The sequence below is a fragment of the Humulus lupulus genome, chromosome 1, assembly GCF_963169125.1.
Source record: "Humulus lupulus chromosome 1, drHumLupu1.1, whole genome shotgun sequence".
NCBI classification, from domain to species: Eukaryota; Viridiplantae; Streptophyta; class Magnoliopsida; order Rosales; family Cannabaceae; genus Humulus; species Humulus lupulus.
This window is the reverse complement of record NC_084793.1, coordinates 307,601,898-307,621,215: the sequence shown is the minus strand read 5'-3', so window position 1 is coordinate 307,621,215 and position 19,318 is coordinate 307,601,898. Positions and strand designations below refer to the sequence as shown.

At 40.0% G+C, this 19,318-nt stretch overlaps 1 protein-coding gene across 1 annotated transcript; it reads right to left on the bottom strand.

The window, feature by feature from the left end:
* Nucleotides 1–1,584: 1,584 nt before the first annotated feature.
* Nucleotides 1,585–2,535, bottom strand: LOC133781671 (B3 domain-containing protein At2g32645-like). The gene is made up of 2 exons (XM_062220734.1): nt 2,531–2,535; nt 1,585–2,119 (listed from the first exon to the last, which is right to left on the bottom strand). The coding sequence occupies exons 1-2, from the start codon at nt 2,533–2,535 to the stop codon at nt 1,585–1,587; spliced, it is 540 nt and encodes a 179-aa protein (XP_062076718.1).
* Between the last annotated feature and the right edge of the window lie 16,783 nt (nt 2,536–19,318).

The window sequence follows — 19,318 nt, the reverse complement described above, 5'->3', positions numbered from 1 at the left end:
CTTTAATGATAAATATTCCAAATGAATAGTTGGGATGTGAACTATCCATTTGTGTAATTTTTGTGAATCAAAGATCCAAATAAATAAGTATGCATATTGGTGACTCTTGATCCTTCTTATTTGTTACCTATTGTTACATCACACTTTATTTTATTTTCATTTCTAATCTTTAAATTTCAAAAACAACAAAAATATCATTTGTTCTATTTTCCTCACATTATTTATCTCTAAACTTTATTTATTGATTAATTTTATTTATTTGCCTCCTTGTGGAATCGACCGCCCGATCTATACTACAACCACCGCTAAGTGGAAGTCACGTTTGGGCGTTAAACAGGAGTGTACCCCTTTGGTACAGGAGGTGAGTATTCTCTGGGCCGTGGAGGCCACACGGGGATTAAGACCCCACAGATAACACGATGGCTCAGTTATATGATTTCAGTATGTTACGCAACACTTTGACTTATGTGAATATGCTAGACGTGTTGCTCAGTTTGTAGTTTCTAGATATGCATTTCTGTTATGCAAAGTTTGTTTTGGATAGTAGAATCATGAGTTGTAGCTAGCTTCCTTACTGAGCGTTATAGCTCATCAGTTACTCTGTGTGCGTAGGTAAGGGCAAAGCTTAAGGAGCAGTGCAATGAGCTGGAGGGGATTCTGTCTGAAGTATGCATACTGTGAAACAATCGACCTGCGGGGTTGTCAGGGTTCTCTTAAGTTTTCCGCTAAGTCCAGTAACAGTTTTATCAATTTCATGTTTACTAGTTTATTTAAAGAAAGCCATGTGGCTACTAACTATTTCTTAAGTTATGTCTAACTACATTTTGTTTTTAAAACTTCCCATCCAAATACTATTTTATTTCAAAGTACTCCAATGTAAAATTTTCTAAAGTTTACTTTAAAGTTTATTTAGTTTTTAACGTCCCATTTTTACCAAAGTTGACCGTAAGAGTCTAGTTGACCACGGATAGTCATAGTCGCGTTTCAGTGGGTCTAGTTAAGAAAACTCGGGTCGTTACAAAAACAAAAGAAATGATGAAGAAAAAAACTGATGAATAAATAAAAATAAAAAGAAGAAAAATAATGGAAAATGAAAAGAAAAAAATATGAATAAAAAAATTGGTAGAAAAAAAAGAAAAAAAAATGAAGAAATGAATACAAAAATGAAGAAAAAATAAAAATGAAAGAAAAAAAATAGATTGATGAATAAAAATGAGAAGAAGAAGAATAATAGAAAAATGGAAAGAAAAAAAGGATGAAGGAAAATTGGTAGAAAAATAGAATAAAATTACTTTCATAATCAAAGAAAACATAACTATGATAAAATATGAAATTTTCATGTTTTAGTTAGCTACTAATTGTGTTTCTCGTACTTTTAACTTTTCTTTAATAAATTTTTCCACACAAATTAAAAAAATTATAATTCCCATAAAACTTTAATAATCTATTCAGTCAAACTTACAAGCTTAATATCCATCTAAAAAAACACTTCAAACTTTAATAAATAAATAATAATAAAGAAAAACGACTATAGATACTTTCTAGTCTATACTAAAAACACTAAAACATGAAAGAAAAAAATTACTAAGTGGAGCCGTTGCTTAGGTTGACCAATGCAAAACAGGGATTCGCATTGATATCTCTAAAAAACCAAAGTTGAACAATATGACATTTTTCTAGTCCATTCCTTTTGACAACATCGAGCCAATTCTTGATAAATACATAAGAAAGAGGAGAAGATGCTTTATTTTTCTTTGCGTATTGCCAGTTTTTAAGTACGAGGGTTGTTATATCCAAATTAGGTTGAACAATGTAAACTTGCATTCCTTCATTTCGTTCAACTTTATTTTTCTCATCATCGTCAAGAAAATCATCAGAGATTATTTGACTTATTGGCATGGAAAGTCGACCCTGTTGTTTGCTAACATCGGCTTCAAAAAGCATTTTTTGGTGAATGAAGACTCGTGATTCTTGGTCAGCATCAGGATCAGGAGTAATAATACCACGTGCATTACTAATAATCCTACTCAATGCAGGAGTTATAGGTGGCGGTGGATATGGTCCTGCAGCGACGCCATCGGTGGATCTCTTTCTTTTCAGGTTTTCTTTTGCTTTAACTCTGCAATTAGAATTTGATGATGGCCCATCGTCAACAAAATCAGCAATAAGAAACTAATGACATACATCCATGAGTGCATTAAATCGTCTCCAGGATTAGCCACATTTAGAAATGTTTTCAATCCTCGACATTTTTCTTTGATTCTTATTTTTGTTCTAAACTATAAACTCGAGACAATTAATTGAAGCCTAGATCTAGACTCAAATATCTATATATATATATATATATAGCAAGATTTCTAATTCCTATTAGGATTCGAAAACTCAATTAAATATTCATTCAAATTTAAAATTTGATATTTATATCTGTTATTGATATCTATTCTTTTTAAATTAATTCAAATTTATCTTATCTTTTTTCTTGATATTTATTCTCCTAAATTAACCGAAATTTTAATCCTCAGATAAAAACACCATTTTTTTAAAATTTATTTTCATATCATCTAATCTTCCTTTTATTGCATAATAAATATATAATCATATTTTAATTTCAAAAGATATATATATAATCCTATTTTATTTTGCAAAGCAAAAGAATTATTAAAACTAGGCTAGAGTGCAAAATAACTTAACTCAAATCAATGTGGGATGAAATCAATCAATTAAGGCCTAGAACTCCTTGTACTTGTGCTGCCTCTGTTGATAACTTTCATTTTCTAAATCAAGATCAAGTCTTACAGTTTTTAACAGGTCTTAATGAATCATTTCATGCTGTAAGAGCTCAGATTTTGTTGATTGATCCCTTTCCCCCTTTATCCAAAGTTTTTTCCATTATCATTCAAGAAGAACGCCAAAGAAAACTTGGTTCTTCTATTAATCACAACTTGGTGGCTGCTGTTCCAACTACCAATACCCGGCCCAAGAAAATGCGCCCAACATGTTCTAATTGCCACAAACCAGGACATCTTAAAGAAAAGTGTTACTTCCTCCATGGCTTTCCTCCGGGATATGGTGACAAGAGGCGCAATGATGACAACCCTAAATCCAATGTCAACTTGGCTACTGTCACTAACCAAACTGGTAGTACCACTATGACCCCTCCCATAATTGATGCTACTGCCAGCAATGCCTCAATTCAGAGCCTTATCTCTCTTCTCAGCCAACAACTTCAGAAGAGTGAATCCTCCACCCCCCAAACTCAGCCAATGGTTTCCAACATTACTGGTAACTCATTTTCTTTTCCATCATCTCATTGGATAATTGATAGTGGGGCTACCCACCATATTTGTTATGATCTTGCTTGTTTTTCCTCTTTTAATGATACTAATATTGCAAACACTGTCTCTTTACCCACTGGTTTGCATATTAAGATTCACAAAACAGGGACAATACACTTGAATGACCAATTAACTCTTCATGATGTTCTATATGTACCAGAATTTAGGTTCAATCTATTTTCTATTAATGCTCATCTGAAAATTTATGCTCATTCTTTCTTGTTTACTGCCTGCCATTGCATCATTCAGGATCATACTCGGATTTCCAAGATTGGGATGGCTAATCGAGTTGGCAATCTCTATATAATTGCTCAAGACAAGTCATCTATTTCCTCTTGTTCTAATGTTTTTTCCAATAATTCTGTATGTACTAATGGAAACCTATGGCATAATCGCCTAGGTCATCCTTCAATGTTAATCTCTAATAACATCAATAAAAGTCTGAGTTTTTCTACTGATAAATCTCATGGTAGGCATTGCTCAATCTGTCATTTTGCTAAACAAAAGAGACTGCCATTTATTTGCAATAACAATATATGTAACGCCCCAACTCCTGGGTCCGTTACGATGTGCCTTGCAAACAGTGCTAAACTCGCTAATCGAGTCATTTGGCCAAAATCGTGAACTAAGTATGATTAGCGGTATAGGGATTAAAAAACTTTGGTTAGGATGTAACGTTTCACAAGAACGTTTAATATATACATTGGGATCCCGAAAATATAATTTCAGAGTTTATTACAGAAAATATTTACAACAGGCCGTTCTAAACAGCAAAGCAGGGTTCAACCCTAGTTCCACTTTAAACCTCGGCCGTGGCGGACGAGCAGCTGCATATGTACACTTCATCACCTAAGCTCTTCAACTCAAGGATGGTCCAGCTTCCTCTTGCCTTTACCTGCACCACGTAGCACCCGTGAGCCGAAGCCCAGCAAGAAAACACAATATAACATGATATAATATCAACAATAACCACAGTTGCCATTCGGAACCAACGGTCCATACAGATAGGTGACAATAGCCAAAAGTCACAATATTGAGCATCGCTCCCTCTAGCCATGTGACGAAAGGGTCACCAGGGCTTAACCGATAAGTGATTCTTTCTTAAGTTTGATTAGGACAGGTACAAGGTGATTAGTCACCAACATAACCTTCCTCACGACTCTAGAGTCGAAACTATGGACAACGTCCCTTAGCCATGTGACAAACAGTCACCAGGGCCATATAACTTGGCTATAGTCATCTGGTCGTAGACCAGGCAAGCGCTTATAAGTTCTTCGACCCTAGGGTCGGTCTAGCATTAATGTCATAGAGCCATTCAATGCGTAATTCTCGACTTTAGAGTCGGTCCCTGACTAGTCAGTGCCATACACAAGCAAGTCATGCCACCAATCGTATACCACATGTTCAATATCCATAAACAAGGTATTTAGCATGCTTACTAAACAGATACCAGTACAATTAGGACCATGCACAACCACAGAGGCTCAAGCTCTGAACAATATCATACCCAGAATACAAAGCATGTCCTAATCACATGTTTCTCATGCATCATATGCAATATATCCGGCAATCCAACATGCTCCAATAACAGCCATGCATGTCACGTTTAATAATCAACTAACATGCATCAGGAATAGCCATGCATGTCATACATAATAATCAACCGACATGCATCAATAATAACCATGCATGTCATACTCAATAATCAACCAACATGCTTCGATAACAACCATGCATGTCTCATATACACAGGGTGCAGTTTTCTTACCTCAAAGTCGAGCTAGAACGATTAAAAGAACGACCCTTGAGAACGATCAACTTTTAGTCCTTTAGCGGTCACCTAGTCATAACAAAATATAAGGTATCATTAATAAAAATGATCAACATAAGTTCCCAAACCCATATCTAGCCTCCGGGGCATCAATCCCCACTTAACCGGGTACTAGGTTCAACCCCGAGGCCTATGGCTTGAATCCCTAAGCTAAAAACATGATTTTGGTCAAAATGGCCTTAAGGGCCGCGGCCCTCCCCTACTGCGCCGCGGCGCGCCCTCAAACAGAGAGGGCTCCCCCCTGCCAGACGCCAAGGGCCGCGGCGCTCCCCTTCTGCGCCGCGGCGCCCAGCCCAAACCAGCCAAGTCGGCCACACTCACCAAAATTTTCCCCTATGCGATATCTTCTCAAACCAGTCCTTCAAACCTTCATGAAACCTCTTCCTAACATATAATTAAACCCCTAGACAACACCCATAACCTCCCCTCATCAAAACCCAATCCTATAATCCATCAAAACCCTTTTGAATCCAAACTTTAAGTAAGAAATCAAAGCTGAAAAACCAAAGAAGAAAACAGAGCATCACCTGAGTTCAAAGGCTAAAACTCACCTCAAACACAGCTTTGAATCCCCTTTGATGGTTGTTACAGGTTCCCTAGCTGCCACCTTTAATTCCCCTAGCTCAACACCTCCATTTGAGCTCTCAAAATTCAAAGAAGAGTGAGGGAAGAAGCTTGTACATGATGGAAGGGAGAAAGAGAAGATAGGCTCTGTTTTAATATCAATCTACAGCCTTTATGTCATATATATCCTTAGGGTCAAAAGACCAAAATACCCCTAGGTCTTCTAAAGCTTCTAAAGCCACTTCAAGGGTAATTTTGGCACATTCCACTAATCCCGTTAATCATAATTAACGCTTCCCAGTTCCCGCTAATCTCAATATTCTCAAATACCAATAAATCATATCCCATTACCCTTTAATTCCCGGTAATGCTCTAATCATTAAATTCACCCCGAGACTCACCCCGAGCCCCGAACTTAAACCCGTTATGACTAGACCGAACACTTACATCTCATGATCGTCTCATGTCGAATAGCTCGAACCAATCCACCTTATAGTGTGGCTATATTAATTAATCACAATCATGCACCCAAAATATACAATTACGCCCACAATGGCCAAATTACCAAAATACCCTCACAATAATAAATTCTCCCATATGCATGCATTCACCATCATATAATAATATAATTCACGTAAATATGCATATAATCATTAAGTATTATAATAAATCAATAATGGCCCTCCCGGCCTCCTAATCAAGGTCCTAAACCTTATTAGGAAATTTGGGGCATTACAATATATCTGATACTCCCTTTGCTTTAATTCACATTGATATTTGGGGTCCATTTCAAGTCACTACTACTGAAGGGTATAGATATTTTCTCACCATTGTTGATGATCATACTAGATTTACATGGCTTTATATGTTAAAATTAAAATCTGATGTTCAAACAATAATTCCAGCCTTTTTTGCACTTATTTCCACTCAGTTTTCCACTACAATTAAAGCCATTCGTTATGATAATGCTAAGGAATTCAATTTGACATCTTTTTATGCTACTAAGGGAATTCAACATTACCATTCATGTGTTGATAGACCTTAACAAAACTCAGTAGTAGAAAGAAAGCACCAACATAATTTGAATGTAGCTCGTGCCCTTGCTTTTCAATCAAATCTTCCACTATCATATTGGAATTATACTGTCATTACAGCTGCATATCTCATTAACAAGACACCATCTTTTCTTTTAAAATTCAAAACTCCATTTGAATTACTTCATAATAAAGTTCCTAACTATACACACCTTTGAAGTTTTGGTTGTCTTGCATATATGTCTACTCTTGACAGCAAAAGACATAAATTCACCCCTCGATCTCAAGCTTGCATCTTCATTGGGTATCCTGCAGGTATGAAAGCTTACACTCTTCTTGGTATTGAAACAAAACAAGTTCACCATTCATGAGATGTTATTTTCTATGAGGATATTTTTCCTCTATATAAGTCTCACCATAATGTTGATATCACCAATTTTTTTCATAACTCCTTGCTGCCAAAATCAGAATCTGTTTCATACAGGCCTCCTCTCATTCCTTCCGCTTCATCTCCTCTGGCCAACAATAATCCTTCCCAGCAGGATGACACTTCACAAGCTTTACCTGTACACACAAAATCTGGCCATCTTACTACTCGACCAAGTCATTTAAATGACTATATCTGTACTCATAGTGTTTCTACTTCATCTACTGCTCATCCATTACATAAATATCTCTCTTATGACAGATTTTCTCCTTCTTTTCGTGCAGCCATTCTTACTGCTCATACTATTACAGAACCCTCTACGTATGCCAAAGCTTCTACCATGCCTGAATGGAAACAAGCTATGATGGACGAACTTACTGCCCTTGAGCTTAATAATACTTGGCAAATAGTTTCTCTTCCTCACGGCAAACATACCATTGGAAGCAAATGGGTTTATAAAATAAAACATCAACCCAATGGAGCCATAGACAGATATAAAGCTAGACTCATTGCAAAAGGATATACGCAACAACAAGGTATTGACTACATTGACACTTTTGCTCCTGTTGCAAAATTCAATACTTTAAAACTTCTTCTAGCTCTTGCTGCCACTTTTAATTGGTCTTTACACCAAATGGATATTAATAATGCTTTTTTACATGGTGATTTAGAAGAGGAAATTTATATGAATATTCCCCAAGGATATATACCTAAGGTGAATCTTCCTTCTAATCCAGTATGTAAATTAAACAAAAGCCTATATGGCCTAAAACAAGCCTCTCGACAGTGGTATGCTAAACTCAGCTCCACTTTAATTGAAGATGGCTTCAAACAATCACATTCAGATCATTCTCTTTTCATTAAAAATATGTCAGGTGTTTTTATAGCAATTTTGATCTATGTTGATGACATTGTCATCGCCACTAACAATGATCAAGCTATTCATGACTTCAAAATTCACCTAGACTCAAAATACAAATTAAAAGACCTTGGTCCTCTTCGTTTTTTTCTTGGTCTTGAAATAGGCAGATCTAACTCTGGCATTTCTGTTTCTCAAAGACCCTTTCTCTTACAGCTCTTAAGTGATACAGGATATCTTGGCACTAAAGCTTCATCCACACCTATGGAGCCTAATCTAAAGTTAAGCAAAGATGAAGGAGATGCCCTTACCGATCCTACATCATACAAAAGCTTAATCGGCAAGTTGATTTATCTTACCATTACCCGGCCTGATATATCCTTTGTTGTTAATCGGTTGAGTCAATTTTTATCTTTGCCTAGATTACCTCATCTAAAGGCTGCCCAAAAGATTCTCCAATATTTGAAAGGAAGTCCTGGTCAAGGCCTTTTCTTCCCATCAAATAGTCAGCCTCAATTAACTGCTTATGCTGAATCCAATTTTACTGCTCATGATCTCCATCGTAAAGTTTTTTCAGATGCTGACTGGGGTTCTTGTTTAGATACTAGACGGTCTGTCACAGGCTATTGCATATTTCTTGGTAAATCTCTTATTTCTTGGAAATAAAAAAAACAAGTCACAGTATCTAGATCTTCAGCTGAAGCCGAATACAGGGCCATGGCAAACGCAACATGTGAGCTCACTTGGTTACTCAATATTCTCCAAGACTTCGGCATTCATCACAAACAGCCTGCCATTCTCTTTTGCGACAACAACGCTGCCATTCACATCTCCGAAAATCCTGTCTTTCACGAGCGTACAAAGCATGTTGAAATAGACTGTCATATTGTCCGAGAGAAAGTTCACAATGGCTCCATCAAGCTCATTCATGTTCCATCCAAAAATAACATTGCTGATCTTCTCACAAAAGCTCTGTTTCCAACTCACTTCAGGGAATTGTTATCTAAGATAAGTGTCAGAAATCTCTACACTTCATCTTGAGGGGGACTTTTAGAGTTATAACCATTATTGGTTAATTATTTATTGTAACAGTTTTATAACTTTTCTGTTGTAACAGTCTCTTGTTTAAAACAAACTCTTGTTAGCTTATATATATATATATATGGCTAACTTTCTTCTTGTACTGATATATTGAGTGAAATACAAAGAACAGAGAGCTTTCTTCTAATATTAAGAGGTATATATTCATAGATTTCCTTCGTAGTTTTAAGTTTTCGATTTTTCAATTTCGTTTCTTAGGATGGTGATGAATTTATGGGTTGTTATGTATGGTTTTAATCAGCGTTTTAGGACTAGAGAACATCCTTAAGGTGTTGGGAAGGGTCTAATATAGTAGATCTTAAGTTTTGGGGTGGCAAGGTGGTGGTTGTAGCCATGGCCGATGGTTGCATTGAGAGTTCCTTCACCGCCAGCGTTAATGGAGGTTGCAGGCGGTGATGATGTTTAAGGCCACGGGCTGGGTGTTCTTCCACACCCCTAAGAGTTCCAGAGGTGTATTAGAAGTTTCCTTGGGGTTGGGTTCCACCTTTGGTGGGTTTGGGAGTCACGGCTGAAACTTGGGAGTCATTGTTGACCGTTTGCTTCGATCAACCACCACCGGTGGTGGTGGTGGTGGTGGTGGTGGCCGGAGGTGAGGGTCATGGTGGTTCCGGGATGAGGCAGTGAACGTTGTAGAAGGTACCTATGGCTCGAAATTGGACTTGAAGAGTGCTTGCCATTCTTGGCCGTGCACAAGGAGCCATTGATGAAGGCTTTGTGCACGTGAGCATGCATGCATGGTTTGTTGTTTCTTTTGGTAACTAATGGTTACCAATTTGTAACCAAAGGGGACAAAAAGTGGTATTTGGTCCCAAAACTTTAGAAAGTTACTACAAGGCTTGGGATTAGGTATTCTAAGATCAAAATCTGATTATTGAGAATTAAGGATGAAAATTCCCTAGTTAATTGTCCAAGTATAATAATTTACAAGCTATGCTCGGGAATTATTATGTAAACTTCAAGAAAAATTCTAGGTTTGGGAGTTAGTTTCAAAGTTTAGATTTGATGACTTAGAATCTATGAAATATTTTCAAGGACTTAGAAAATATTTTAGGAAGTACAATATTACCGATTTTAAGTCTTAAGGTCAAGAGGTGGGCTCGGGGCTCGTGAATTGGACTCGAGCATCGGAAAACATAATTTTAAGAAATAATTGGAGTTTTGACTTGAAATTTCAAACATGGCCTAGGATAAAATTATTATTAGAAATAATAATTTTCTAAGTTGAGTTTGAGATTATGAGAGGGGTATTATGGTCATTTTACCCCAAGGGCTCGGGTTTGGGCCAGGGTCGGGAATTTCAGTTTTGTTTTTTTAAATTCCCTAATATATTTTAGAATCTTAGTAAGCATAAACTAAGACATATTGTCCCAATATGATTATAGGGTCTAAACGCGATCAGAAATACTCGCAAAGACATAATTCGCGAAAGCTAAGGACAAGAGGTAAGGAAGTATACACCAAGAGTAACTTAGCTTGTTGTGATCTTAGTGAATTGTTTGCATGTTTGTATACTGCCGGATAAATTCTAGTGACTATATATGTGTGATTATATGGTTGGATGCGCATGATAGTACCCATCTATCGGGTTTGAATGTGCTTAGTGCAGTAAAGTTATCATGAATGCATGTGCAATGTTTGTGACTGTCAAGGGAAACCTTGTGAGGGTGGACCCCATGCAGCCGTGTAGTGGGGTTAGCCGCCAAGTCAGTAAAGTCATCGGGTTTTAGCGGAGTATACCCCTTTGGCACATGAGGTGAGTATTCTCTGGGCTGCGGAGGCCACCCGGGGATCATGACCCCACAGATAACTCGATGGCTCAGTACAAGGGAAACCTTGTGAGGGCGGATCCCCATGCAGCAGTATAGCGAGGTTATCCGCCAAGTCAGTAAAGTCATCGTGTTTTAGCGGAGTGTACCCCTTTGGTACAGGAGGTGAGTATTCTCTGGGCCGTGGAGGCCACACGGGGATTAAGACCCCACAGATAACACGATGGCTCAGTTATATGATTTCAGTATGTTACGCAACACTTTGACTTATGTGAATATGATAGACGTGTTGCTCAGTTTGTAGTTTCTAGATATGCATTTCTGTTATGCAAAGTTTGTTTTGGATAGTAGAATCATGAGTTGTAGCTAGCTTCCTTACTGAGCGTTATAGCTCATCAATTACTCTGTGTGCGTAGGTAAGGGCAAAGCTTAAGGAGCAGTGCAATGAGCTGGAGGGGATTCTGTCTGAAGTATGCATACTGTGAAACAACCGACCTGCGGGGTTGTCAGGGTTCTCTTAAGTTTTCCGCTAAGTCCAGTAACAGTTTTATCAATTTCATGTTTACTAGTTTATTTAAAGAAAGCCATGTGGCTACTAACTATTTCTTAAGTTACGTTTAACTACATTTTGTTTTTAAAACTTCCCATCCAAATACTATTTTATTTCAAAGTACTCCAATGTAAAATTTTCTAAAGTTTACTTTAAAGTTTATTTAGTTTTTAACGTCCCATTTTTACCAAAGTTGACCGTAAGAGTTCAGTTGACCACGGATAGTCATAGTCGCGTTTCAGTGGGTCTAGTTAAGAAAACTCGGGTCGTTACAAAAACAAAAGAAATGATGAAGAAAAAAACTGATGAATAAATAAAAATAAAAAGAAGAAAAATAATGGAAAAATGAAAAGAAAAAAATATGAATGAAAAAATTGGTAGAAAAAAAAGAAAAAAAAATGAAGAAATGAAGAAAAAATGAAAATGAAAGAAAAAAAATAGATAGATGAATAAAAATGAGAAGAAGAAGAATAATAGAAAAATGGAAAGAAAAAAAGGATGAAGGAAAATTGGTAGAAAAAATAGAATAAAATTACTTTCATAATCAAAGAAAACATAACTATGATAAAATATGAAATTTTCATGTTTTAGTTAGCTACTAATTGTGTTTCTCGTACTTTTAACTTTTCTTTAATAAATTTTTCCACACAAATTAAAAAAATTATAATTCCCATAAAACTTTAATAATCTATTTAGTCAAACTTACAAGCTTAATATCCATCTAAAAAAACACTTCCAACTTTAATAAATAAATAATAATAAAGAAAAATGACTATAGATACTTTCTAGTCTATACTAAAAACACTAAAACATGAAAGAAAAAAATTACTAAATGGAGTCTTTGCTTAGGTTGACTAATGCAAAACAGGGATTCGCATTGATATCTCTAAAAAACCAAAGTTGAACAATATGACATTTTTCTAGTCCATTCCTTTTGACAACATCGAGCCAATTCTTGATAAATACATAAGAAAGAGGAGAAGATGCTTTATTTTTCTTTGCGTATTGCCACTTTTTAAGTACGAGGGTTGTTATATCCAAATTAGGTTGAACAATGTAAACTTGCATTCCTTCATTTCGTTCAACTTTATTTTTCTCATCATCGTGAAGAAAATCATCAGAGATTATTTAACTTATTGGCATGGAAAGTCGACCCTGTTGTTGGCTAACATCGGCTTCAAAAAGCATTTTTTGGTGAATGAAGACTGGTGATTCTTGGTCAGCATCAGGATCAAGAGTAATAATACCACGTGCATTACTAATAATCCTACTCAATGCATGAGTTATAGGTGGCGGTGGATATGGTCCTGCAGCGACGCCATCGGTGGATCTCTTTCTTTTCAGGTTTTCTTTTGCTTTAACTCTGCAATTAGAATTTGATGATGGCTTTGATGATGGCCCATCGTCAACAAAATCAGCAATAAGAAACTGATGACATACATCCATGAGTGCATTAAATCGTCTCCAGGATTGGCCACATTTAGAAATGTTTTCAATCCTCGACATTTTTCTTTGATTATTATTTTTGTTCTAAACTATTGTTATACCCAGATTTCGAGCCATGTTAAATGTGACCTCGAAAGTTGGATTCGCAGCAAATGAATTTGTAATGTCTGAAGTATGTTCCAAGACTAAACATCGAGCCTGCAAAGCTGAGACGACTTCGAATATGGTGGCCTCGAAATCCGCACGATCTCGAAGGGTTGCACCCGAGATGCATCTATCCTCAGGGATGACCTCGGATCAGGGGTTCCGAGCCTGACGCGCGTACGATCTCGAAAGCCATGTGACCTCGGGAGATGTCATTAGCTCGAAAATTGATGAGAGACCTGGGAGAATAAGGCCTTGCAGATATATGATAATAACCTTGAACATCTACAAGTGTTGTCCATAAGAAACGTGGTCTACATTTATTACTGTAAATCCCCTGAAATCATGGGATATTATTTGATTAGTTATACGCCCCCTGGTCTTCAGGGGACGTTTCCTTTTATATCGGATTACAGGCATTTAAAGCCATTTGATTTATTTGCAAATAAAGAGTAACTACCCAAAATATGTGGGATAGTATTCTGAGATATTCTCTATAAATATAGAGGTCATGCACCATTGTAAAGGACCGAATTTCTGAATCTTGAGAGAAAACTCTGAATGAATTCATCCTTGAAGAATTTTCAGAGATCATCTTGAGCTTAATAAAAAAGATTCGTGGACTAGGCAGATTTAACTCCTGAACCACGTAAAAAATCGTGTTTTGTATTATCATATTTTTATTGGCCATTACTAGTTGTTGTTTACGTGCTCTTCTTTCACTGTTGACGAAAAACGGCATCAACAGTTTGGTGCTTTCATTGAGAGCCTTAAGCATTCATTCCTGAAAAAGTTATGGCCAATAATAATCAGAACACACCTGAAGAGAATTACCCAAGACGTCCTGGGAAACAGCCAATGGAAAACCCGGATGTTGAAGAAAGAAGTGGATCTTCCGATTCTCGGGGACCACCTGCTCCACCAAGGGATGAGGATATGTATTACAATCCTGAGCGGTATGTTCCCATTGTGGAACTTGAAAACCGGCAATTAAAGCAACAGTTGGCAGAGGCCAACAAATGGAATGAGGAGTTGGCAAGGATAGCCGCAGAGGCGCAGGTGGCTCAGACCCCGCCTCCGCGCGAAAACTAAGTCCCTCCTCCAAGGGACGTACACGTTCCCCCCGTAGACCCCGTGGGCGTCCACGAAAAGATGCTGCCACAAGGAGGCCGGCTCAACCTCCGGCACCAGCAGAGCCATCTGCTCCACCTAGGCCCCAGAGGAGTACTCGAGCTCGGGCCCCGGCTAACCAGCCTGTGGAAGTACCTGCAGGAACTGAGAACAACCGAACCCCTGCAGAGGCTCGGACTCAGATACTTGGGAGAGCTCCAAATGCGACCGACCCATCTCGGGCAAATTCTGGACCGTCTAGGCCGCGACATGGATGGCAGTCACCGTCGTCTATACAGTTTCCTCCATCACCTATAAGATATCCTTCGCCTCCCCACAGGAATGCTCAACCCGTTCGAGATTAGGGCGAAAAGCGTGCGGGAGGAAGACAAGGAAACGGGGAGGCTTTCCAGGAGCGGAGAGACGCCCCATCTGAAAAAAGTCAAACATCTCGGTCTCGCACGACAGAGATGAGGCGACATGGAAAGAATCCATCACGAAATAACCAGGCGATGAGTTTTACCAGTGATGAATCTGGAGATACCAGGTCGGTCAGCAAGCATGACCGAGGTCGTAAGAATACTGGAAACCGCAAAAATCGTCCCGACCTGCGAGAGCACCTAAACCAAAGTCGAGGTAATGGTGACCCAATAAATCTGGACTTGAGGGATCGCTTGAATAGGCGTAGAGATCCCTTGCGGAGACGCGAGCCTGGGATTATGATCGATGACAACCGATTCCAGACAGTGCCTCTTGCGGACCCTATCCAAGAAAGAATCGACCAGCTTGAAAAGGCTTTTAGGCTTTTGAAAAATGAGCAAAGGAATGATCGATATGAAGACTCTGACGAGGAGCTCGAACCGTTTGCTCCCCATATTTCCAATACTCCATTTCCTCAAGGGTTTCGGATCCCTCACGTCCCGATGTTTGAAGGAAAGACCGACCCGTGTAGTCATCTGAGCACGTTCAACACCATAATGAGAGCCAGTAACGTGGGTTACGAGCTCAGATGCATGTTGTTTCCAGCATCATTGACAGGACCTGCCAAAAGTTGGTTCGAAAAATATAAGAGACACTCAATAACTTCTTGGGAGCAGTTGTCTAAAGACTTTAAGAAGCAGTTCAGAGCAATGATGGGGGTCAGACCAGAGGCATCAACCTTAACTAACGTTTGACAACAGCCAGGCGAAACACTAAAACGTTACTTAACAAGGTTTAATCTGGAAGTCGCCCGAGCTCGGGACGTGGATGACAGTGGGCACCTAATGGCTGTCCGAGCCGGCGTAATGCCGGGAAATGCCCTTTGGGACGACATGCAAAGAAAACCAGTAAGGTCCATAACCGAGTTTAACAGACGAGCGCAGAGGTTTGTCAATGTAGAGGAAGCGAGGTCGACACTTAATGCGACTTCCCAGCCCGAAACTACAACAATAAACGTCAACTCTGCCTCAACCTCGGTGGACCCAGCAGCTCCAAAGCCTGTCGCGGAAAACCCCTCCAAGAGGAAAAAGAACGAAGGGAGTAACCCCGAAGCCGAGGGAGGAAAGAAAAAGAAAGGGGAGAGATATTTCTCCGTGTATAGAGTATACACCGAGCTCAACGAGTCTCGGGAGAACATATACCTGGCTAATGAAAACTAGGTCCTCTTTAGGCGTCCGGACCCGATGAGAAATCAAAAATCCAAAAGGGACTCCAGTAAGTATTGCCGATTTCACGGAGACACCGGGCATACAACCTGTTATACCCAAAAATTAGAGAATGCATCCTAGGAGGCTAAGGAGAATGCATCTAGGAGAGTGCCTCCTAGGAGAGCTAAGGGGAGTGGTCCTAGGAGACTCCAAGGAGGATGTGGTCCTAGGAGACCCCAAGGAGGGTGTGGTCCTAGGAGACCCCAAGGGTGTGTAGGAGGCAAGCCTCCCAAGGTTTTCTAAGTGTTGGCTCGAACGTGTCCAAGGTAAATAGCTAAGGAGGAGGAGTCTCATGCAAGAGAATGGAGACTTAGACTTTCATAAGGAAAGTCTATACAATGTTCGATCGGACATGTTTGGGAGATGCTTGCCTCAATGTTGTCCAAGGTGAGGTTGCCTCAATGTTGTCCAAGGTGAGGTTCCCTCAATATTGTCCAAGGTGAGGTTCCCTCAATATTGTCCAAGGTGAGGTTCCCTCAATGTTGTTCAAGGTGAGGTGCCAAGGAGGTTGCCTCGGACCACCTTAGTCCGAGGAGAAGCCAAGGAGATTGGTTCAAGGAGGAACATGGCATGCTAGAGGAGAGTGCATGTTAGAGGAGAGAAGTGCATCTCCTACCACCATGCACGTTCAACCTACCACCATGCACGTTCAACCAGCTCTTGCATGGGTAGCGAGTAGGAGGTGGACCAACTAGCTAGAGGAGACTAAGTCAGATACAACTTCAACAACATGCGCGGGAATCTCTCATTCTTCCCACAAATGGGGAGTTTGTTACATTTTGAATTTTGAATGTTTATTTGTAATATAAATGTAATAAATATAATAAAATATCCCTATTATAAGGGGATATCAGTTGAGGATCCCATCTCTATAAATAGAGAGCTGATGGGATGAGAAGGGTCTCCTTCTGCTTATTCTTTCTAGAGAGATAAAATTGGGTCTGTCTATTCTAGAGAGAGAAAGTGCTGAAATTAGAGAGAATTCTTGTATTTTCACAATTTATACTGAAGAAACTCAGTTGGCATAGTCCATCTGATCTTGAGTATAGATTTATAAATCACAACTCTAAGTGGATTAGGCTATTACCGACAATCGGGGCTGAACCACTATAAAAATTCTGTGTTATTTACTTTTCTTGTTTATACCGTTTGTTGTCGTTTTGATTTCTCTTGAAGGCTTGTCGTTATTGACGTGCTCACGTCGTTGGCTAAAAACGCAGTCAACACAACCGATGAATGTCGACAACTGAAGGACGAGATCGAAGGATTGATCTCGAGAGGTTACTTCCGGCAATGTGTCAAAAACCAGAGTACTAGTCAGGCGGCCGCGTGCCAGAGAGTAGCCGCGCCTCCGATGGCACAAAACAATAATTCCCGAGCTCGGGAAGAAGACAGGCCCCCGCCGATAGATGGAGAGGATGTAATAACCATCTCGGGAGGGCCTCTTCTCGCAGGAGTGGGCAGGAATGCCCAAAAGAGATATGTTAACGAGCTAAAGACTGGGTATGGGTCTCCTTATGAACCCGAACCTAGGGCTCCAAAAAGCCAGAAGATTGAAACACAACCAATAACCTTCACTGAGGAAGACGCATCCCATGTCCAGTTTCCTCACCATGACCCGCTGGTCATTACACTTCAGCTGGCCAATAAAAGGGTCCATCGAGTTCTCATAGATAATGGGAGCTCAGTCAACATTCTTTATAAAGCAACCCTCAAGAAGATGGGACTCTCCCTTCGCGACCTGAAAGCGTGTGCAACTACTTTGTACGGCTTTTCAGGAGAAGGAACCGCCTGCATGGGATCCATCGAGCTCCCCGTGAACTTGGGAGACTACCCAGTCTCGGCAACCAAGATGATGGAGTTCGTGGTAGTAGACTTACCATTAACCTACAATGTGCTGCTCGGGAGACCCGCCCTGGTCGGGCTGGGGGCAATTTCATCGGTAAGGCATCTGGCCCTTAAGTTCCCGACCCCTAGCGGGGTCGGAACATTGAAGGGAGACCAATTAGCAGGGAGGGAATGCTACAGCATCTCCTTGAGAGGAAAGAAACAGACGAGCGCACAAGCGCTCGCCATCATTCAAAACAAAGACGAAACGGTCTTAGAGATTGACGAAGAGATTGATCCGAGGATTGAGGAGAAAGTTGACCTCGAACCTTTAGAGGAGCTCGAAGAAATTCAGCTCGAGGAAACCGATCCCTCGAAAAAGGTAAAGGTGGGAAAACACCTCCAAGATGAGACAAAATAGCAATTAATTTGCTTTTTGAAGAAAAACCAGGATGTCTTCGCGTGGTCGCACTCGGACATGGTGGGAATAAGTCCGAATGTAGCAAACCACGCACTGAATATAGACAAGAGCTTCCCCCCGAAGCAACAAAAGCGAAGACAGCTGGACGAAGATAGAAAGAAAGCACTAAAGGAGGAGGTTGATAGGTTAAAGGCAAACCAATTCATTAGGGATGCCTTTTACCCCGACTGGGTAGCTAATCCGGTGTTGGTCCCAAAGCCCAATGGGACGTGGCGAACCTGTATTGACTACTCAGATCTCGCGGGACTTCGTATAGCGAAGGAGCTCAAGGCTAGAGCTATACATTGCTACAGTGATTCCCAGCTCGTGGTAAATCAAATCTTGGGAGAATACCAGGCTCGCGGCACAAGAATGGCAGCTTATTTGGAAAAGGCAAAATCTGCATTGGAGTGTTTCGAATTTTATACAATCGAACAGGTTCCCCGCGAGCGGAACTCAAATGCAGATGCCTTAGCTCGGCTCGCCACATCCGCTGAAAATGAAGAACTGAACATTGTGCCCATAGAACACCTATCGACACCTAGCATTAATGATCCAGAGGAGGAAGATGTGTGTATGATCGAAACAGAACCTACCTGGATGACCCCAATAGTTGAATATCTCGAGAACAGAGTCCTTCCAAGAGACCAGAACCAGGCTTGAAGTTGATGTATCAACTTCCCCGTTACACCATTTTGGACGGAAAGCTATACCGAAGGGGATTTTCCATGCCGTTACTTCGGTGCGTAACCCCACCGGAAGCTAAGAAGATCATTGAAGAAATTCATGAAGGGTTCTGCGGAGATCACACCGGGGGGCATAGCCTGTCCAAGAAGATCATACGCCAAGGATATTTTTGGCCAACTATTAAAACGGATTCTTTCGAGTACGTGAAGAAATGCGACAAATGCCAGAGATTCGCCACAATTCCCCGAGCTCCACCATCCGAACTGACCATGTTGACTTCCCCATGGCCTTTCGCGACATGGGGCATCGACCTCATAGGCTCTCTCCCGACTGGTAAAGGCGGAGTAAAATATGTTGTAGTCGCCGTGGATTACTTCACGAAGTGGACGGAGGCTGAACCATTGGCAACTATAACTTCAAAAAATGTAACGCCCCAACTCCTGGGACCGTTACGGTGTGCCTTGTAAACAGTGCTAAACTCGTAATCGA